General features: G+C 43.7%; 1 protein-coding gene across 1 annotated transcript in view; it reads right to left on the bottom strand.

Moving 5' to 3' along the window:
* Window positions 1–23459, bottom strand: part of LOC106577756 (ephrin-B3) — an 81218-nt gene that overhangs the window by 33384 nt on the left and 24375 nt on the right. Inside the window, exon 2 of the mRNA XM_014156074.2 lies at window positions 14216–14511. Within this exon, the coding sequence (XP_014011549.1) occupies window positions 14216–14511 (296 nt within the window). The remainder of the gene's footprint in view (window positions 1–14215; window positions 14512–23459) is intronic.

Genomic DNA, 23459 nt, shown 5'->3' with positions numbered 1-23459 from the left:
AACACACACTGTGACAAACAAACGCACACAGCGACAAACACAGAAATACACACACAGTGACAAACACAGCAATACACACACAGCGACAAACACAGCAACATACACTGCAACAAACAAACGCACACAGCGACAAACACAGAAATACACACACAGTGACAAACACAGCAATACACACACAGCGACAAACACAGCAACATACACTGCAACAAACAAACGCACACAGCGACAAACACAATGAGACACACAGCGACAAACACAGCAACACAACACACACACATTTTAATAACTCTACCTACATGTACATATTACCACATTGACTCTGTACCGGTACCCCGTTTATAGCCCCGCTATTGTTATTTACTGATGCTTTTTAATCATTTGTTATTCTTATCTCTTAAAACTGCATTGTTGGTTCAGGGCTTGTAAGTAAGCATTTCACTGTAAGGTCTACACCTGTTGTATTCGGCACATGTGACAAATACAATTTCATTTGATTTGACACTGCGACACACACACACACACACACACACACACACACACACACACACACACACACACACACACACACACACACACACACACACACACACACACACTCACACACACACACACACACTATCTCACAGACAGCAGTGCTGTTCTGACTGCTGAACTAAATTGGGAAGGCAACCTGTCCCTTTCTTTTACTCACACCACAAATCTCTCCATCCCCCTCTCTCTTTATCTCTCCCTCTTTCTATTTATCTCTCCCTCTTTATCTCTCCCTCTCTCTCTTTAGCTCTCCCTCTCTCTTTATCTCTCCCTCTCTCTTTATCTCTCCCTTTCTCTCTCCCTCTCGCTCTTTATCTCTCCATCTTTATCTATCCCTCTCTCTCTTTAGCTCTCCCTCTCTCTTTATCTCTCTCTCACTCTTTCTCTCCCTCTCTCTTTATCTCTCCCTCTCTCTCTTTATCTCTCCATCTCTCTCTTTATCTCTCCCTCTTTATCTCGCCCTCTCTCTATTTATCTCTCCCTCTTTATCTCTCCCTCTCTCTCTTTATTTCTCCCTCTCTCTCTTTATCTATCCCTCTCTCTTTATCTCTCCCTCTCTCACAACAATTTTATATCAAACCCAATGTTCTTCCTCAAAATACTGTACCACTCCTTCTTTCATTCCTCCCTACATCACTCAATGTTCAATCCCTGTCTTCTTGGATTTGTCTTGCTAATGGACGGTGCCCAAATATTCATGCTGGCATATGTTGAATGTTCAGTGTGTGTGTGTGTGTGAGTGTGTGTGTGTGTGCATAAGTTTGTGTGTGTGACTGTCAGAGTAGATATACTGGCTCTACTAACAGATGCCTAGTCTCAGTGTCTGTCAGTAGAGATATTTAGACATGTAGAACATGTGTCTGTCAGCAGTTATTTAGACATGTAGAACATGTGTCTGTCAGCAGTTATTTAGACATGTAGAACATGTGTCTGTCAGTAGTTATTTAGACATGTAGAACATGTGTCTGTCAGTAGAGATATTTAGACATGTAGAACATGTGTCTGTCAGTAGAGATATTTAGACATGTAGAACATGTGTCTGTCAGTAGAGATATTTAGACATGTAGAACATGTCTGTCAGTAGTTATTTAGACATGTAGAACATGTGTCTGTCAGTAGTTATTTAGACATGTAGAACATGTGTCTGTCAGTAGTTATTTAGACATGTAGAACATGTGTCTGTCAGTAGTTATTTAGACATGTAGAACATGTGTCTGTCAGTAGTTATCTAGACATGTAGAACATGTGTCTGTCAGTAGAGATATTTAGACATGTAAAACATGTGTCTGTCAGTAGAGATATTTAGACATGTAGAACATGTGTCTGTCAGTAGAGTTATTTAGACATGTAGTTCATGTGTCTGTCAGTAGAGTTATTTAGACATGTAGAACATGTGTCTGTCAGTAGAGATATTTAGACATGTAGTTCATGTCTGTCAGTAGAGTTATTTAGACATGTAGAACATGTGTCTGTCAGTAGAGATATTTAGACATGTAGAACATGTGTCTGTCAGTAGAGTTATTTAGACATGTAGAACATGTGTCTGTCAGTAGAGTTATTTAGACATGTAGTTCATGTGTCTGTCAGTAGAGTTATTTAGACATGTAGAACATGTGTCTGTCAGTAGAGTTATTTAGACATGTAGAACATGTGTCTGTCAGTAGAGTTATTTAGACATGTAGAACATGTGTCTGTCAGTAGAGATATTTAGACATGTAGTTCATGTGTCTGTCAGTAGAGTTATTTAGACATGTAGAACATGTGTCTGTCAGTAGAGATATTTAGACATGTAGAACATGTGTCTGTCAGTAGAGTTATTTAGACATGTAGTTCATGTGTCTGTCAGTAGTTATTTAGACATGTAGAACATGTGTCTGTCAGTAGAGATATTTAGACATGTAGAACATGTGTCTGTCAGTAGAGATATTTAGACATGTAGAACATGTGTCTGTCAGTAGTTATTTAGACATGTAGAACATGTGTCTGTCAGTAGAGATATTTAGACATGTAGAACATGTGTCTGTCAGTAGAGATATTTAGACATGTAGAACATGTGTCTGTCAGTAGTTATTTAGACATGTAGAACATGTGTCTGTCAGTAGTTATCTAGACATGTAGAACATGTGTCTGTCAGTAGAGATATTTAGACATGTAGAACATGTGCTGTCAGTATAGATATTTAGACATGTAGAACATGTGTCTGTCAGTAGAGTTATTTAGACATGTAGAACATGTGTCTGTCAGTAGAGTTATTTAGACATGTAGTTCATGTGTCTGTCAGTAGAGATATTTAGACATGTAGAACATGTGTCTGTCAGTAGAGTTATTTAGACATGTAGAACATGTGTCTGTCAGTAGAGATATTTAGACATGTAGAACATGTGTCTGTCAGTAGAGTTATTTAGACATGTAGAACATGTGTCTGTCAGTAGAGATATTTAGACATGTAGAACATGTGTCTGTCAGTAGAGATATTTAGACATGTAGAACATGTGTCTGTCAGTAGAGTTATCTAGACATGTAGAACATGTGTCTGTCAGTAGAGATATTTAGACATGTCGAACATGCATCAGTAGTGTGTCAGTATCTGTCCAGGAGTTTTAACGAGGATGACTGTGATAACTAATCTAGCGCCTTAACCCTCTCTCTCTCATCAACCTGTGTGTGTGTGTGTGAGCCACTCTCTCTCTCATCAACATCATATCTAGATAAGCCCCACTGCTATAAGAACCTAGCACATCATCACATTCTACTTTACTGTTTCAAATGGCTTTAGATGGTGTGTTGTAATGCAGATGGTCTTTTAGAACTGCTCTAGGCACAGTTTTGTTGATTAGTTAATAATATTTGGGGTTTGGGATGCAGATTCCTGTGCTGATCCTAAATCAGTTGCTTTATTGACATATGTTGAACCAATAAGAGGAGTGTGAGGAAGACCATGAGCTTAATTTATAATATTTAGATATAGTTAGCTAATTCACTATATTCATACTTCCTACTTAATACTGAAATATTATTCCGTTTCAAGTCGATAAACTCTTCACAATTCTCATCCGTCCCATCCCTCGTTCCATCTCCTCCTTTCCCTCCTTCTCCCCTATGGCTGAGTTAGCTAGCCTCGGTGCTGAGTGGGAAACTGAAATCTGCTGGATTAAACATCTTCAAATATTCAGCAGATATAGATTTCTCTCAGTCCCTCTCTCCCTCACCTCTTCGACCCGTCTTCTCCCCGTCTACACATCCCTCCAGTCTCTCTAGTCATCCTTCTCTCCCCCTCTCTCTCTCCTATGTATTATCTCTCTCACTTCCTCTCCCTCTCTTCCTATTCTATTCATTGTCATTTATTCCAGTTTAACCCTGGTGAATAAACCAGTGTGTGGCTCTCTCTGCATTATTGAAAACATCCTCACTGCTGTAAACAGTGGCACTGTGTCCAGCCAGCTAGAGAGAGAGAGAGAGAGAGAGAGAGAGAGAGAGAGAGAGAGAGAGAGAGAGAGAGAGAGAGAGAGAGAGAGAGAGAGAGAGAGAGAGAGAGAGGAATAAAATATTTGGTTGTAAAAGTGTCAGAGATTTCACAAAGCATTGCAAATCTCTCTCAATATTTCTCATCTCATACTCTCTTTCTCTCTCTCCTTTCTCCTCTTCACCATTCAAAGATCCTAAGTGTGACACAAAACTCCTGATATCTATCTAGCTCCTGATAGCTAGACTAACTCTCTTTTAGGTGGAAACCTTCGACTCAGCTCTATTCTATTATTCATATTGGTCTGGTTGATTGTTTATTGTTCTGCCATTGTGTGTGTGTGTGTGTTGGTTCTTCTATCCTTGTGGGGACCTAAAACCCCCAAAAGTCCCCACAAGAACTGTGTGTGTGTGCAGCAGCATCGGGGCCTCCGTGCTTCTTAGGGGGTCCTGCCCCTAATGACGCCGTTGGGAGCCATTCAGCTCAGACGGAGAGACACAGCAGCCCAGCCATCAATCCGACACACACACACACACACACACACACACACACACACACACACACACACACAGGCATAGATCGAGAGCACGTATACACACTCACATAGAGGGTAAACACACAGGCAGGCAGGAAAACACATGGATCGACACACGTACACACATACTGAGTGACATGCTGCTATCTGTCGCTGTAGTCTACAGCCGCAACACTACGCTACATCTCATCCACCACCATACACAATAGGACATAAGAGTAAAACGCCACAGATGGGGAATACGTGTGTGTGTGTGTGTGTGTGTGTGTGTGTGTGTGTGTGTGTGTGTGTGTCTGTAAAAGAGCTTACTTGTATGTATGATTGCACACCACAAGGTTCTCTGTATGTGCCCATTAGGGCTGACCCCATTTAGTCAACTGGCCGATTGTTTGGTCAATAGGCTGTTGGTCGACTGAGATTTTTTTTAGTTGAGCAGTCGCAAATATATATACATTTTCTATGGCACACGAGACACCTGTCTGATTCACACCTCTCTGAGTGGACTAATCCACTGCGGAGGCCGCAACACCAGTATCACCAGTAGCACATTTACCGTTAACTCCCATCATTTCTAATCTGGTTAAGATCATTTCTGTTAATGCATTTGATATATTATTATTCCAGTCTTACCGTTGTCATTGAAGGAGTGACCACATTTGCAGAGCGCACAACCTATGCTACACTTGTGCGAAACAGGTTTTGGTTTATTTCGTTCCATTCACGAGTTGTCAATTTATTCATTCTCTTTTGTTTGGAGCACTCCTGTGAATCTTGAGTAAGGACACACACCTGATTACCCATAGAAGTAGGCCTAGGCTGGCAGGTCTGCGTGCAAATGTAGGCCTTTAAATGTACTCATTTGGGGTTCTGCAACTATTTCCGATTGTCCTAACTCACCATCACCGTGGAGCTTCTCAAAGAAATGTGTCCCTCGCCTCAAACAGCAAGCAAACTAAGTCTGTTTCTACATCCATTGAGAATGACATTAATTCCTCAACGTAGCCCATTTGAAAACTCTTTCCAGCTCTCTCCCTTTTGATAACCACTCAGCATGAAAGGGGAAAAAATGCCAAGCTCTGATCCAGTGGAAACGTCATAAAATATGCCTACCTGATTACTTCTTATCCCTTGCAAAAATAGCCTACAGCTGTGTCTGTCTGGAGCTCACTGGTACAGGAAACTCTGAGGGTCCAGAATATTTTATCAAATGTTACACATTTGCTAGCATGAGCTTCAGGCTGTTTCAGGTTGATAGTTGATACAATGCTTCAAGTTCCTTGCAGACAGGCCATGCGTAGCTAATGTGATTTCTAGGATATTTTCTACCTGCAGGCTGCAATGTTTTTATTTGTTGGCTTTATGTAGGCTATTTGTACATATTGGCAATAGAAGTTACTTTAAGAATTGTATCATTTTCATTTAGATAGAATTTTGATTAACGACATGACATTGATTTGGAGATATGAAGACTTAATATTAAATTAAATTGTTTAACAAAAATTTGCAGATGAAAATCATTGCTGGCACAGAGATCAGTAAAAATGGTACGAATTGCCACTCCAAATGGAAAAGGATGCCAACTGCTGGTGTACTTATTAAATTGTAACTTCAGGAGTATAATGGCGGAATCTGTGATGGCCAGCAGCATCGGGCAGCAGGGGGGGAGGAGGGTCAGGAACACATTCTTTCTTCTGATTAGGCAATATCGATCTCTGGCTCCCTCTTGAGTAATTTCTGTCTCAATGTTTTATCACTGTGCTTAAAGCGTCAGACAAGCTCAGTAGCCTCAGTAGCCTTATAGTTGATTTTATTCCAACATAGGGTTTGTCTATACAGTGCTTTCAGAAAGTATTCAGACCTCTTGGCTTTTTCCACATTTTGTTACATTACAGCCTTATTCTAAATTGGATTAAATCTTTTTTTCCCTCAGCAATCTACACACAACACCGCATAATGACAAAGCGAAAACAGGTTTTTAGAAATTTTTGCACATTTATTAAAAATAAAAACAGAAATACCTTATTTACATAAGTATTTGCACATTTATTAAAAATAAAAACAGAAATACCTTATTTACATAAGTATTCAGACCCTTTGGTATGAGACCTGTTTCCATTTAACATCCTTGAGATGTTTCTACAACCTGATTGAAGTCCACCTGTGTTATATTCAATTGATTGGACATGATTTGGAAAGGCACACACCTGTCTATATAAGGTCCCACAGTTGACAGTGCATATCAGAGCAAAAACCAAGCCATGAGGTCGAAGGAATTGTCCGTAGAGCTCCGAGACAGGATTGTGTCGAGGCACAGATCTGGGAAAGGGTACCAAAACATTTCTGCAGCATTGAAGGTCCCCAAAAACACAGTGGCCTCCCATCATTCTTAAATGGAATAAGTTTGGAACCACCAAGACTCTTCCTACAGCTGGCTGCCCGGCCAAACTGAGCAATCAGGGGGAGAAGGGCCTTAGTCAGGGAGGTGACCAAGAACCCGATGGTCACTCTGACAGAGCTCCAGAGTTCCTCTGTGGAGATGGGAGAACCTTCCAGAAGGACAATCATCTCTGCAGCAACCCACCAATCAGGCCTCTATGGTAGTGGCCAGACAGAAGCCACACCTCAGTAAAAGGCACATGACAGCCCGCTTGGAGTTTGAAACCAAGATTGAACCCTTTGGCCTGAATGCCAAGTGTCACAAATGGAGGAAACCTTGCACCATCCCTCCGGTGAAGCATGGTGGTGGCAGCATCATGCTGTGGGGAGGTTTTTCAGTGGCAGTTACTGGGAGAATAGTCAGGGTTGAGGAAAAGATGAACGGAGCAAAGTACAGAGAGATCCTTGATGAAAACCTGCTCCAGAGCGCTCAGGACCTCAGACGGGGGTGAAGTTTCACCTTCCAACAGGACAACAACCCTAAGCACACAGCCAAGACAATGCAGGAGTGGCTACGGAACAAGTCTCTGAATGTCTTTGAGTTGCCTGGCCAGAGCCCAGACTTGAACCCAATGAAAATAGCTGTGCTGCGACGCCCCCCCATCCAACCTGACAGGGCTTGAGAGGATCTGCAGAAAAGAATGGGAGAAACTCGCCAAATATAGGTGTGCCAAGCTTGTAGCATTATAGCCAAGAAGACTCTAGGCTATAATCGTTGCCAAAGGTGCTTCAACAAAGTACTCAGTAAAGAGTCTGAATACTTATGTAAATTTGATATTCCATTTTCTACAAACCTGTTTTTGCTTTGTCATTATGGGGTATTGTGTGTAGATTGATGAGGGGGGAAACAATTTAATCGAATAAGGCTGTAAAGTAAAAAAATGTTGATAAAGGGGTCTGAATACTTTCCGAATGCACTGAATATGGAAAAATACACATTTAAAACTGTCCAGTAATCGATTGCTTGAAAGAAAGGATGACTCCCGGTCAACCAAGATTTAGTTTTTTTGTCGGGGACAGCCCTAGTGCCCATTGTGTGTGAGTGCATATATTGGAGAGAATGCTTGTGTATACAGGTGTTAGCAAAATGCATATGTTAGTGTGTGTGTCAACAGTGTACGTGCTCGCTAGTGGGTGCGTGTGTTTGTGTATCCAGTTTGTGTGTGTGTGTGTAGAGTGTGTCCAGTCCCCTGACAGGGATGTGGTGATTGAAAGTGACTGTGGTGTTTCAGTGTCACAGCAGCAGAGGTGATGCTGTCTCTCTCTCTGTCAGACTCCTCTCACTTCCTATTCACATCAATGTACACATGACGTGCCCCCTCTTTCTCTCTCTTACAGATTTCTCTCTTTCTCCCTCTTCCAGCTTTCTCTCCATCTATCTCTTTTATTTTATTTGTATTATTAAAGGAGAACAAAAATAACAATTTTTACAGCATTTTCTTTGTTGTTACAGTTGAAGTTGGACGTTTACATACACCTTAGCCAAATACATTTAAACTCAGTTTTTCACAATTCCTGACATTTAATCCTAGTAAAAATTCCCTGTCTTAGGTCAGTTAGGATCACCACTTTATTTGAAGAATGTGAAATGTCAGAATAATAGTAGAGAGAATTATTTATTTCAGCTTTTATTTCTTTCATCACATTCCCAGAGGATCAGAAGTTTACATACACTCAATTGGTATTTGGTAGCATTGCCTTTAAATTGTTTAACTTGGGGCAAACATTTGGGGTAGCCTTCTACAAGCTTCCCACAATAAGTTGGGTGAATTTTGGCCTATTCCTCCTTACAGGGCTGGTGTAACTGAGTCAGGTTTGTAGGCCTCCTTGCTCACACACGCTTTTTCATTTCTGCCCACACATTTTCTATAGGATTGAGGTCAGGGCTTTGTGATGGCCACTCCAATACCTTGACTTTGTTGTCCTTAAGCCATTTTGCCACAACTTTGGAAGTATGCTTGAGGTTATTGGAGTGGCAGGTAGCCTAGTGGTTGGAGCATTGGACTTGTAGCCGAAAGGTTGCAAGATCAAATACCTGAGCTGACAAGGTAAAATTCAGTTGTTCTGTTCCTAGGCCGTCATTGAAAATAAGAATATGTTCTTAACTGACTTGCCTAGTTAAATAATAACTTGTACATTTGGAAGACCCATTTGTGACCAAGCTTTAACTTCCTGACTGATCTCTTGAGATGTAGCTTCAATATATCCACATAATTTTCCTTCCTCATGATGCCATCTATTTTGTGAAGTGCACCAGTCTCCTGCAGCAAAGCACCCACCCAACATGATGCTGCCACCCCCATGCTTCACAGTTGGGATGGTGTTCTTCGGCTTGCAAGCCTTCCCCTTTTTCCTCCAAACATAAAGATGGTCATTATGGCCAAACAGTTCTATTTTTGTTTCATCAGACCAGAGGACATTTCTACAAAAAGTACGATCTTTGTCCTCCTGTGCAGTTGCAAACTGTAGTCTGGCTTTTTTATGGCGGTTTTGGAGCAGTGGCTTCTTCCTTGCTGAGCGGCCTTTCAGGTTATGTCGATATAGGACTCGTTTTACTGTGGATATAGATACTTTTGTACCTGTATCCTCCAGCGTCTTCACAAGGTCCTTTGCTGTTGTTCTGGGATTGATTTGCACTTTTCGCACCAAAGTATGTTCATCTCTAGGAGACAGAACACGTCTTCTTCCTGAGCGGTCTGTCGGCTGCATGGTCCCATGTTGTTTATACTTGCGCACTATTGTTTGTACAGATGAACGTGGTACCTTCAGGCGTTTGGAAATTGCTCCCAAGGATGAATGAGGTCTTGACTGATTTCTTTTGATTTTCCCATGATGTCAAGCAAAGAGGCACTGAGTTTGAAGTTAGGCCTTTAAAAACATCCACAGCTACACCTCCAATTGACTCAAATTATGTAAATTAGCATATCAGAAGCTTCTAAAGCCATGACATCATTTTCTGGAATTTTCCAAACTGTTTAAAGGCACAGTCAACTTAGTGTATGTAAACTTCTGACCCACTGGAATTGTGATACAGTGAATTATAAGTGAAATAATCTCTCAGTAAACAATTTTGGAAAAATGACTTGTGTCATGCACAAAGTAGATGTCCTAACCGACTTGCCAAAACTATTGTTTGTTAATTAACAAGAAATGTTTGTAGTGGTTGAAAAATGAGTTTTAATAACTCCAACCTAAGTGTATGTAAACTTCCGACTTCAACTGTATATGTACTGTACAATGTAGAAAATAGTAAACTTTTGATTGGTACTCTAAATTCTACACACATTTTACATACATGGCACTTTTTTTTTTACACAGCAGTTACATATCAAAATATAGTTATTTGTTATACACTGAGTGTACAAAACACTAGAAACACCTTCCTAATATTGAGTTGCACCCCCTACTGCCCTCAGAACAGCTTCAATTCGTCAGGGCATGCACTCTACAAGGTGTGGAAAGTGTTCCACAGGGATGCTGGCCCATGTTGACTCCAATGTTTCCTACAGTTGTGCCAAGTTGGCTCGATGTCCTTTGGGTGGTGGACCACTCTTGATACAAACAGGAAACTGTTGAGTGTGAAAAACCCAGCAGCGTTGCAGTTCTTGACACACTCAAACCGGTGCGCCTGGCACCTACTACCATACCCCATTCAAAGACACTTAAATCTTTTGTCTTGTCCATTCACCCTCTGAATGGCACACATACACAATCCATGTCTCAATTGTCTCAAAGCTTAAAAATCCTTATTTAACCTGTCTCCTCCCCTTCATCTACACTGATTGAAGTGGATTTAACAAGTGACATTTATAAGGGATCATAGCTTTCCCCTGGATTCACCTGGTCAGTCTGTCATGGAAAGAGCATGTGTTCCTAATGTTTTGTAAACTCAGTATACATTAAATCTGGATAGATAGTACTTAAAAACATCCGGTATACATTATATATAGTGTTTTCAGTCATAACTCTTATAGATCATGGCTTTTAAACCACCCCTCAGCTGCTCTCTTTCCCTTTCCCTCTCTCTTTCTCCCTCTCTCTATCCCTTTCTCTCACACACGCTATTCTTCTCTCTTTCTCCCTCTCTCTTTCTCTGAGAAAGGACATCTGCATGTCCGCAAGGGAAACTACATGACCTCTGCCTTTCACTCATCTCTCTTTCCCTCCCTCTGGCCCGCGATCATCCACTCCATGTTTCTTTTTCTCCCTCTGTACCTCCTTAATCTATCTCTACTCCTCCCCTCTCAGGATCTTGCTCTCATCCTTTCATCCCTTCTCTCTCCTCCTCTACCTGGCATAATCCTCCCTCTCTTTCTCCCCGTCTCTCTCTCTACATGTTCTCTCTCTCTGTTCTCCCTGTTTTAAATATCTCTGTATAGTATCTCTCTTTTCACCAAAGAGGTGAGCAGTGCTGATTTATAAAAAGCTTTTGAGAAGCTGACTCTCCAGGATCACTGACTCCAGATCAGTCGAAAACAAAAGGTTTCATTTGAGAAGCTTCTGCTGTTGGCAGGATGGCTGACTTGAGATCAGTGAATGGAAAGATGTTTCATCCTCTGCTCTCTAACAAAGACAACTAGTGTCATCTATATCTCTGTTTCTGATGGCAGCCGTCCACGAGGTGTGTGTGTGTGTGTGTGTGTTTGTTACAAAGGGACCTGCTTTTCAAAGAGGTTTGATCTGTGGTTCAGCTAGATATCAGGAGTTTTTGTGTCACACTTAGGATCTTTGAATGGTGAAGAGGAGAAAGGAGAGAGAAAGAGAGCGAGAGAGGGAGAGAGAAAGAGAGTATGAGATGAGAAATATTGAGAGAGATTTGCAATGCTTTGTGAAATCTCTGACACTTTTACAACCAAATATTTTATTCGTCTCTCTCTCTCTCTCTCTCTCTCTCTCTCTCTCTCTCTCTCTCTCTCTCTCTCTCTCTCTCTCTCTCTCTCTCTCTCTCTCTCTCTCTCTCTCTCTCTCTCTCTCTCTCTCTCTCTCTCTCTCTCTCTCTCTCTCTCTCTCTCTCTCTCTCTCTCTCTCTCTCTCTCTCTCTCTCTCTCTCTCTCTCTCTCTCTCTCTCTCTCTCTCTCTCTCTCTCTCTCTCTCTCTCTCTCTCTCTCTCTCTCTCTCTCTCTCTCTCACTTATCAGTCTACGTTCCAGCTCATTTAGTCCACTGTCAATACACTCACACATGCTAAAGGTACGGGCTAGTTACAAGACATTTGCCTGAGGGAAGGACTCATACATACATCTGCACTTTACACACACAAACGCGCACACATGCACTGATGCTTACACACACACACACACACACGCACACACACACTACTACTGGCTGATTACAATATTGATAAAATGCATGTACATGCACACACACATCATAATGGCACTCTAAATGAGCAAAACACACTTGAAAAACCTCTACAGTACACACTAATAACATCCAATAATTGACCCAGACCTTACACAACATCTACTCATAGAATTACACATACACACGCACAAAAACAGACACCTTGTCAACATCGAATCATCCATCTTTTCCCAATATTCCACACACATCTCTTTCTCTCTCTCCCTCCATCCCTCTATCTCTGCATCTGTCTGTGTGTGTGACCTTGCATTTGAGCCCTCATTGATCAGGGCTGGAGCTGTCAATCGATCCCAAACCTGTCCGAGGGAAGATAAAACGCTCCCGTCCATACTGTGGATACCCCGGATGGCAGGTGTGGCTAGGCAGTGTAGACAGTGATTGGGGCTGTAGAATGGATCTGGCAAATCTGTAGTTCTTATCTGGACACTTCATAACACAGCAGCTATTGTTGCTGGTTGTGGTGGGCAAACACGCCTGATCTACCACACACACACACACACACACACACACACACACACACACACACACACACACACACACACTCCTCAACCCAATTCAAATCACAAACCACAAACACACTGAAACTGTAAGGCAAATATAGAGGTGAAAAGAGCATTAATACAGTAAATCTGGTTCCCAGGTGAAAAGGGCATTAATACAGTAAATCTGGATCCCAGGTGAAAAGAGCATTAATACAGTAAATCTGGATCCCAGGTGAAAAGGGCATTAATACAGTAAATCTGGATCCCAGGTGAAAAGGGCATTAATACAGTAAATCTGGATCCCAGGTGACAAAGGCATTAATACAGTAAATCTGGATCCCAGGTGAAAAGAGCATTAATACAGTAAATCTGGATCCCAGGTGACAAAGGCATTAATACAGTAAATCTAGATCCCAGGTGAAAAGGGCATTAATATAGTAAATCTGGATCCCAGGTGAAAAGAGCATTAATACAGTAAATCTGGATCCCAGGTGAAAAGGGCATTAATACAGTAAATCTGGTTCCCAGGTGAAAAGGGCATTAATATAGTAAATCTGGATCCCAGGTGAAAAGAGCATTAATACAGTAAATCTGGATCCTAGGAGAAAAGAGTATTAATACAGTAAATATGGATCCCAGAAGAAAAGAGCATTAATACCATGAATGGGGCTTCCAGGTGCGTGGGAGGGAGTCTACACTATAGCAATCTAATCATGTCTGCCTTCAGGAGTTCAAAACACAGTGTGTGTGTGTGTGTGTGTGTGTGTGTGTGTGTGTGTGTGTGTGTGTGTGTGTGTGTGTGTGTGTGTGTGTGTGTGTGTGTGTGTGTGTGTGTGTGTGTTAGAGTGCTCCTGAACTCCGGAATCCATTCTTAGCTCCCTTATTTAGGAGAGAGGCTTCGCTTGATGTAACATTAGAGAGATTGTTCCATGTGATACACACACTTGGCTTGGCTCGTGTTGATGACGTCATCACGTATTCACCCCAAACAAACCCCAAATTAACCAAAACAAAAATCTGGACGCCATCCCCAGTCACTGCAAGGCTGGCAATAACAATAAACATGCTCCGGGCCAAATCAGCATCCGCCAAGGAGAGATGGAACATAACACACTCAAACAAAGATACACACACACACACACACACCCAGGCAAAACATAACACACTTACACACAAGCGTGTACATATACACAATAGGCAAACTCTATCACCCAGAAGTCGCACAATTAGCGCGCACACACACACACACACACACACACACACACACACACACACACACACACACACACACACACACACACACACACACACACACACACACACACACACACACACACACACATCCCTCAAAACAGAATTGCTGTATAATCAGACACACAAACACACTCCAATTATCCCTGCTCACCGATGATGTAGTAGTCAGCGTTGGTCTTGAACTCATGTCCCCACAGGTTAGGAGAGTACTCCTGGAACTTTATGGTGAACCTCATGTCATTGTTGGGCTTGTCACAGGTGAGCAGCAGGTTGGGCGCGCCCGTCACCTCACACCTGTCCGCTTGGTCACGTGACGACACCAGATATAGCTTGTAGAACTCATACTCGGCGGGGGCCCGCTGGCTGGGGGGGTCCGACGACGGACAGATGAGGTCCAGGCGGTCCCCGATCTGAGGGTAGAGGACGTAGCCCTTATCGTCCAAAAACCTGGAGAGAGAGGGATGGAGGAGCAAAGAGAGAGGGATGGAGGAGCAAAGAGACAGGGATGGAGGAGCAAAGAGAGAGGGATGGAGGAGCAAAGAGAGAGGGATGGAGGAGCAAAGAGAGAGGGATGGAGGAGCAAAGAGAGAAGGATGGAGGAGCAAAGAGAGAGGGATGGAGGAGCAAAGAGAGAGGGATGGAGGAGCAAAGAGAGAGGGATGGAGGAGCAAAGAGAGAAGGATGGAGGAGCAAAGAGAGAGGGATGGAGGAGCAAAGAGAGAAGGATGGAGGAGCAAAGAGAGAGGGATGGAGGAGCAAAGAGAGAGGGATGGAGGAGCAAAAGAGAGAGGTTAGTGGCTTGTAACCCAAAGCAACAACATGAGACACGTGTCTCAGCCCTTGAAGGGAGTTTTTCCGTTCTATTTTTATTGTCACTCAAGGATACATGTTTATCTGGCACGTGACCCCGACCCCTCCCATACCAACTCCCTCACCTCCCTACTCATAACTTTATTGACCTTAAATTAGTACTGAATGCAGGTAAAACTAAGTATATGTTGTTCTCTAGAGCGCACAAAAATAACTGATGACATAAGCACATGTACTTTGGATGGTGTCCATATGGATCGCGTCCCTGCTTATAAACATCTGGGCATTTGGATAGATAAAAAGCATGTTGATGAGTTAGTTAAGAGGCTGAAAATAGATATGGGCTTCTTCTATAGAAATAGGTCCTGCCTCTCACTAAGTAGTAGAAAGGTCTTCCCTGTGGCTCAGTTGGTAGAGCATGGTGTGTGCAACGCCAGGGTTGTGGGTTTGATTCCCACGGGGGGCCAGTACAAAAAAATAATAATATATATATACATGAAATGTATGCATTCACTACTGTAAGTTGCTCTGGATAAGAGTGTCTGCTAAATGACTAAAATGGAAATGTAGAAAGCTGATTATTCAGTTGATGTTCATATTGGTCCTAGACAATGGCAACATCATCTATATGAATGCAGCTGCCTCTTCATTAAAGCCGTTAGATGCAGTTTATCATCGTGCACTGGCTTCCCTACGGGGGACAGTTGAAGTAGTCATTACTGCATTCTCTACCAGAAAGTTGGTTGATGTCAGGTATGTTGATACATTGCTATGTTTTCATTTATAAAGCCCTTCTACAAAAGTCCCAGTGTCCCTAACATCATGACTAAACTAGACATAGGAGTTACCACCCCCGGTCTCAGGGATGGTTAACTCAGGAAATTCCATTGGTCTCTACGGAGTTAGGTAAACCAGCTTTTGTTCAGTTGCACCTTATTTGTGGAACAATCTTCAAAATGTCCTTAAATTTGAAATGTTGGTGCCTCCAGGCCAATTCAGAAAGCAGATTGAGGACCTTATTACTGATGAACATGACGGTGTTTTTCTTTCTGCTTGCATTTTGTATTTTTATGTGTGTATTTTCTGTACTCCATTTTTTTTAAATAAAAAAAATATCAACAGTTCTTAGAAATCATCATGTTGTATACCCAGGCAGCAGAGGATCAAATCACATTTTATTTTTCACATGATTCGTAAACAACAGGTGCGGACTAACAGTCAAATGCTTACTTACGGACCCTACCCAACAATGTAGAGAGAAACACAGAAATAATAGAACAAAATTACAAAACGAGGAATAAATACACAATGAGTAATGATAACTTGGCTATATGGATTTCATGTAATGGACATACACAAAATAGTCCAAATTGTTGAAGCAAAATGAAAATAATTACTTGTTTCAACAAAAAAAAAGGGGGAAAAACAGAAAACAGAAAGCCCATAAATAAGATCTGGTGCAACCAATTACCTTCAGAAGTCACACAATTAGTTAAAGAAAGTCCACCTGTGTGCAATCTAAGTGTCACATGATCTGTCACATGATCTCAGTATATATACGCCTGTTCTGAAAGGCCCCAGAGTCTGCATCACCACTAAACAAGGGGCACCACCAAGCAAGCGGCACCATGAAGACCAAGGAGCTTTCCAAACAGGTCAGGGACAAAGTTGTGGAGAAGTACAGATCAGGGTTGGGTTATAAAAAAATATCCAAAACTTTGAACATTCCACAGAGCACCATTAAATCCATTATTAAAAAATTGAAAGAATATGGCACCACAACAAACCTGTCAAGAGAGGGACGTCCACCAAAACTCACAGACCAGGCAAGGAGGGCATTAATCAGAGAGGCAACAAAGAGACCAAAGATAACCCTGAAGGAGCTGCAAAGCTCCACAGCAGAGATTGGAGTATCTGTCCATAGGACAACTTTAAGCCATACACTCTACAGAGCTGGACTTTATGGAAGAGTGGCCGGAAAAAAGCCATTGCTTAAAGAACGAAATAAGCAAACACATTTGGTGTTCGCCAGAAGGCATGTGGGAGACTCCCCAAACATTTGGAAGAAGGTACTCTGGTCAGATGAGGCTAAAATTGAGCTTTTTGGCCATCAAGGAAAACGCTATGTCTGGCGCAAACCCAACACCTCTCATCACCCCGAGAACACCATCCCCACCATCATGCTGTGGGGATGTTTTTCATCGGCAGGGACTGGGAAACTGGTCAGAATTGAAGGAATTATGGATGGCGTTAAATACAGGGAAATTCTTGAGGGAAACCTGTTTCAGTCGTCCAGAGATTTGAGACTGGGACAGAGGTTCACCTTCCAGCAGGACAATGACCCCAAGCATACAGCTAAAGCAATACTCTAGTGGTTTAAGGGGAAACATTTAAATGTCTTGGAATGGCCTAGTCAACGCCCAGACCTCAATCCAATTAAGAATCTGTGGTATGACTTAAAGAGTGCTATACACCAGCGGAACCCATCCAACTTGAAGGAGCTGGTGCAGTTTTGCCTTGAAGAATGGGCAAAAATGCCAGTGGCTAGATGTGCCAAGCTTATAGAGACATACCCCAAGACTTGCAGCTGTAATTGCTGCAAAAGGTGGCTCTACAAAGTATTGACTTTTGGGGGGGGGGGTGAATAGTTATGCACACTCAAGTTTTCTGATTTTTTTTTGTCTTATTTCTTGTTTGTTTCATAATAATATTTCACAATAACAATATTTTGCATCTTCAAAGTGGTAGGCATGTTGTGTAAATCAGATGATACAAACCCCCAAAGTCGAGGTACTGTATAGGTTGGGGTAAAGTGACTAGGCAACAGGATAGATTATAAACAGTAGAAGCAGCGTATGTCAAAAGAGTTAGTGCAAAGCAGTGAGTCAGATAGTCCGGGTAGCTATTTAGCTTTCTTATGGCTTGGGGGTAGAACCTGTTCAGGGTTCTCTTGTTTCCGGACTTGGTGCATTGGTACCCCTTGCCATGTGGTAGCAGAGAGAACAGTATATGACTTGGGTGGCTGAAGTCTTTGACAATTTTTAGGGCCTTCTTCTGACACTGTCTGGTATAGAGGTCATGAATGGCAGGGAGCTCAGCCTCAGTGATGTACTGGGCCGTACGCACGACCCTCTATAGTGCCTTGCAGTCGGATGCCAAGCAATTGCCAAACCAAGCGGTGATGCAGCCAGTCAAGATGCTCTCAGACCGCCCTGGGAGCTTGGCAACATTTAGCCAGTCAGAACAGAGATTACGGACTGAGACCAACTGACCAACTGACTCATCCATGTATTCATTCAGAACATAACACTACTACAGCTAACAACACAAAGCACTGTTAGGCTATCTTTAATCTGTTAGCATTAGCATGTTTTGCTAGTAGTAGCAAATAGTCAATGGGGAATTAAGCCTGTGTGACCAAAGATACACTAATTGAGTAGCTGTTAGCATGTTTTTTTTGGCTAGCAGCAGACACATAAAATGAATGGGGAATTTAGCCAATGACCATATAGATGCTAGTGAAGAAGCTAGCCTAGCACAGCGCTAGCGTAGTAGAGACATGCGGCAGCAGAGGAACTAGTCGTTCCTGTTGTTATCACTAAGGTCAGGAGGTTATCACTAAGCACTCACACTGGAAAGGGAAACACTAACTGCACTCAACACACAGCCCCGCACCAGAAGAGAGGAGCTGGGCTGGGCCTCAAACACACACACACACACAAACACTCACAGGCACAGACACACACGCGCAGACAGAAACACACAGGCACATAAACCATTTATAAAAGGTCTACATGCCTTCCAGTCACATAGGCGGTTGCTAAGGGGCTTCCATGTAAACAATAACATTAAGAGAGATGATGGTAGCCTAACTATGTCACAGTAGACCTGAGCTAAAGAATGGCAGAGCAAACAACGCACCTGAGAACTGCACTTAGCTGAGGGAGGGAGAGAGAGAGAGAGGGAGGGAGGGGGAAAGGGAGGGGTGGATGGAAGGAAGGAGCGGGTGAGTGATGGGAAAATGATACTGGGCAGGCAGGTGTAATGGTCAAAACAGAGGGAGAAGGAGGAGGAAAAAGGTATGTTTAAAAAACAAAGAGTGAGGGGGAGAGAGACGCAGGTAGAACAACAAGAGGGAAGAAAAGGTAAAGAGAGAGCTCAAATACAGATGTCTGTTCAAAAACGGAAAGGGAGAAAACAGGGAAATGGACAAGGAGACAGAAATAGAGAAAAAGAGAAAGAAAAACAGCAACAGTCTTGGTAGAAATAGGCTTACTGCATGGTTAACAGTAGCCTCACTTGTTGAGTGATGCTATGGAGGCTCACTAACATGAGTATGTGTTTCACACCTTTCCTTCCCCTGCTTCCCTGCTACGCCCTCTCATATCAACACAGCTAACCGCTATCACTGGGCTACTGTTACAGGACGCACATAATGCTTCCATTCAAGTTTTGTACGCAACACACATCTCAACAGTCTTTCTATGCAGGAGGATTCAAAGAATTGCGTAGAGTTCTATAACATAACAAACCTTGGTTCTAATGCTCACATATAACTGAGTTAAGTTAAGTTAAGTAAGGTGACCTTTTAAACAACTTTGTAGAGTTTGTCTTTCCGACTAAATAAATCACTTGGGACCAGACCCAGAAGAAATGAACAGATGTAGCTCAACTCACTTGCCCTTTAGCACCCTGCCTCTCTCCCTTTGTTGGACCGCATCTCTCTCTCTCTATCCCTCGCACTCTCTCTCTCCCGACAGACAATAGTGCCATTCATGTGGCCACACTTTGAAACACGGAGTGGGGGATGGAGGGGCCAGAGGTGATGGAGGGAGGAGGGGGTTGAGTGAGGGATGAGGGGAGGAGGAGGGGGGGGGGACTTTCCTCTCCTTTCTTCTCCGGGGTCTTTTATGAGGGCAGAAACATCATTTTCTCAACACCGGCCGCCGCCCTGCCTCGACCTTCCCGGCTAGAGAAAAGACTGGAGTGTTAGTTTCTCTGACCCTCACCCCCTCCTCTTCTGACCTCTACTCCCTCCTTCTCTTCTAGCCCCTCTCCTCATCTCCTCCCCTCTGCCCTCTCTCCGTCTGTCTCTGCTGAGTGTGTGTGTCTCTGCTGAGTGTGTGTGTGTGTGTGTAGCATACGGTGGCTGGTTAGATAGTGTATTCGGTGCCCCACATATCCCAGATTCCTCAGAGGCAACTTGAGCCGTGTCCGAACCAAAGCCACACAGGTGCAGCCAGCGGGACAACAGGGATGTGTGTTTCTGTGTGCCTCTCTCTATCCCTGTGTGTGAGAACATGAGAATGCGGGGGTCGAAACCAACCCAACCAGCACAGACAAGACAGAGTGTTGAGTCTGTGCCCATGAGAAAAAGCCCTCAAACCCCCACAGAGGAGATAGATAAAAATAAATTAGAGTCTTACTTCAAGCCAATAGATCTCCATGATTTGTCCATTAAACTAAACACAACCTCATGTGCTACAAAGGACCCCAAAGTACATTCCCATTATTGAATAGTAAACCAGATCTCTGGTAGATTTATGGAGCCCATGCATTAACCTGTCTGGGGTAGACTCATGGTATACACCTAATCACCCAGACAGGCCCTGAGCGGTCTCGCAAGGCCCCAATGTACACACACCGTCACACACACACGGATGCGGATGTGAGCACACACACACACGGAATGCAAAGTCTTCCACACTACTGTGCAAACATCAATGCAAACCTCACTGAGGAGACAAAAGGTATACATCTATCCATACTCAGTCTATATACTGCAGGGGTTCCACAGTGCTATCACACCATTAAATAAAGACGTGGATATCTCAAGAGCATTACTATGGTACAGAGACGCTCTTTGAGAGTACACAGAGGGTTTTCAGAGTAGAGAAGGTCATTGATGACAATTCGGCTGTCCCAAACGGCACACTATTCCCTATACGTTTTGTCATAGGGCCCTGGTCAAAAGGATGCAACCGTGGACTATTTTCCACTAAGGAGTCATTGCCTAGATCAGAGTGAGAAGAAAAGAGCAAGTGATGAGGAGGTGTGAAAGGAAAGGAAATGGAGTGAAGGAGAGTGAGAAAGAGCAAGAGAAACGGAGCAATTACAGTGGAGAGAGAGGGAGACAGAGAGAGAGAGAGAGAGAGAGAGAGCGAGAGAGAGTGAGAGAGAGAGAGAGGGTAGTAAGGAGGGAGAAAGAGAGAAAGGGAGAGAGAATGAATGCTACTGAGAGAGGGAGAGATGGTTGGAGAGATGGAGAAAGGGAAAAAGAGTTGCTAACATAGAAGAACTACAAGGTTGCTGTAAAGTCACTGAGTGCTGGAAGGGCTGCTGGAATGTTTGTGGTGAGAAAGAACGACGGGAATAATGCTTTCCATATGGTTGCTTCTGACACAGGGAGAGAGGGTGGGAGAGAAAGAGAGAGGTAGAGGGAGAGAGTGAAAGAAACAGAGGGAGAGAGGCAGGTAGGGCTGAGGAGGTTGTGTTTGAATAGTTAGCCAGCGTCGTGGGACTCTGAAGGTAAGAGTGTCCTTGTCACTGCAGTGCACAGCATCCCTCATCAGCACACACACTGATCGCCACACACACACAGATCTACACACACACACACACACACACACACCCTCCCTTCCGTCTGTCCGGAGGCGGTCTGGAATGCCGCAGCGCTGGTGTCACATCCAGTACACATCACACACCCGGTAACCACGGAGACATGGGATGCAGGCACGCTGATGGCTTGGCCTTTCTAAAGAACACACATCCAAAATCCTTCTCTCTCTCTTTACACTCTTCCATCTCTCTCTCCCTTCCATCTCTCTCTCCCTTCCCCTCTCTCTCCCTTCCTCTCTCTCTCCCTTCCTATCTACCCCTTTACACTTTTCTATCTATCTCTACCTTCCTCTCTCTCTCTCTCTATACACTCTTCCATCTCTCTCTCTCCCTTCCTCTCTCTCTCTTTCTTTACACTCTTCCATCTCTCTCTACCTCTTTCTCTATCTTTACACTTCCATCTCTCTCTCCCTTTCTCTCTTTAAACTCTTCCATCTCTCTCTACCTCTTTCTCTTTCTCTTTAAAATCTCTATCTCTCTCTCCCTTCCTCTCTCTATTGACACTCTTCCATCTCTCTCTCTCTTTCTCTCTTCATTTCTCTCTCTCGCTCTCTCTTTACACTCTTCCATCTCTCTCTACCTCTGTCTCTCTCTTTACACTGTTCCATATCTCTCTTTACACTGTTCCATCTCTCTCCCTTCCTCTCTCTCTCTCTCTCTCTCTCTATACTCTTCCATCTCTCTCTACCTTCCTCTCTCTCTTTACACTTTTCTGTCTCTCTCTACCTCTTTCTCTCTCTCTACATTCTATCATCTCTCTCTCCCTTCCTCTCTCAACACTTTTCTATCTCTTTCTCTCTTTCCACTCTTCCATCTCTCTCTTCCTCTCTCTCTCTTTCCACTCTTCAATCTCTCTCTCCCACCCCTCTCTCTCCCTTTCTCTCTCCCTCCCCCCTTTCTCTCTCCCTCTGTCTCAGTATGTAGTCCAGTCTAAGGCAGGATGATTTGTGGCTGGCTAGATTGGTCCCATTAAGAATGTCTATAGGAGGTGTGGGCTGATGGAGAACCCAGGTCCTGGACAGGCCTGAGCCAGAGGGCCCCCCAGTGTGTGTGTGTGTGTGTGTGTGTGTGTGTGTGTGTGTGTGTGTGTGTGTGTGTGTGTGTGTGTGTGTGTGTGTGTGTGTGTGTGTGAGGTCCGACGAGGCTTTTAACAGCTAAAACGTGATCCTTTAGCGCTCCAGCTGGTGTTTATTTCTCACTCAGAGTGTGTGTGTCTGTCTGCGAAGTTAAACTCATTCTCTCAAACCAACTCTGTAATTAAATAAGGTCAGTGAGGGCTTTGGGGGAATGAGGGCCGACACCATAGACATCCCACATGGAAAAGGAGAGATGGAGAGGTGAAAAGGTGGAGGGGTGGAGGTGGAGAGGTGAAAAGATGGAGGGGTGGAGATGTGGAAAGATGGAGGGGTGGACTTGGAGAGGTGGAAAGATGGAGGGGTGGAGAGGTGGAAAGATGGAGGGGTGGAGGTGGAGAGGTGGAAAGATGGAGGGGTGGACTTGGAGAGGTGGAAAGATGGAGGGGTGGAGAGTTGGAAAGATGGAGGGGTGGAGGTGGAGAGGTGGAAAGATGGAGGGGTGGAGGTGGAGAGGTGGAAAGATGGAGGGGTGGAAAGGTGGAGAGGTGGAAAGTTGGAGGGGTGGAGGTGGAGAGGTGGAAAGATGGAGGGGTGGAGGTGGAGAGGTGGAAAGATGGAGGGGTGGAGAGGTGGAAAGGTGGAGGGGTGGAGAAGAGATGTGGAGAGGTGGAGATGAGAGTTGAAGGGGTGAAAAAGTGGAAAGGTGGAGGGGAGACGTAGAGGGGTGGGTGGAGGGGAGAGGTGGAGGTGTTGAAGAGGGATGGGTTGAGGGGAGAGGTGGAGGGGAGAGGTGGAGGTGTTGAGGGGAGAGGTAGAGGGGTGGGTGGAGGGGAAAGGTGGAGGTGTGGAAGAGGGATGGGTTGAGGGGAGAGGTGGAGGTGTGGAGGGGAG

Source organism: Salmo salar, chromosome ssa18, assembly GCF_905237065.1.
Source record: "Salmo salar chromosome ssa18, Ssal_v3.1, whole genome shotgun sequence".
In the NCBI taxonomy this organism is placed as follows: domain Eukaryota; kingdom Metazoa; phylum Chordata; class Actinopteri; order Salmoniformes; family Salmonidae; genus Salmo; species Salmo salar.
This window is presented reverse-complemented; position numbering and strand designations above follow the sequence as displayed.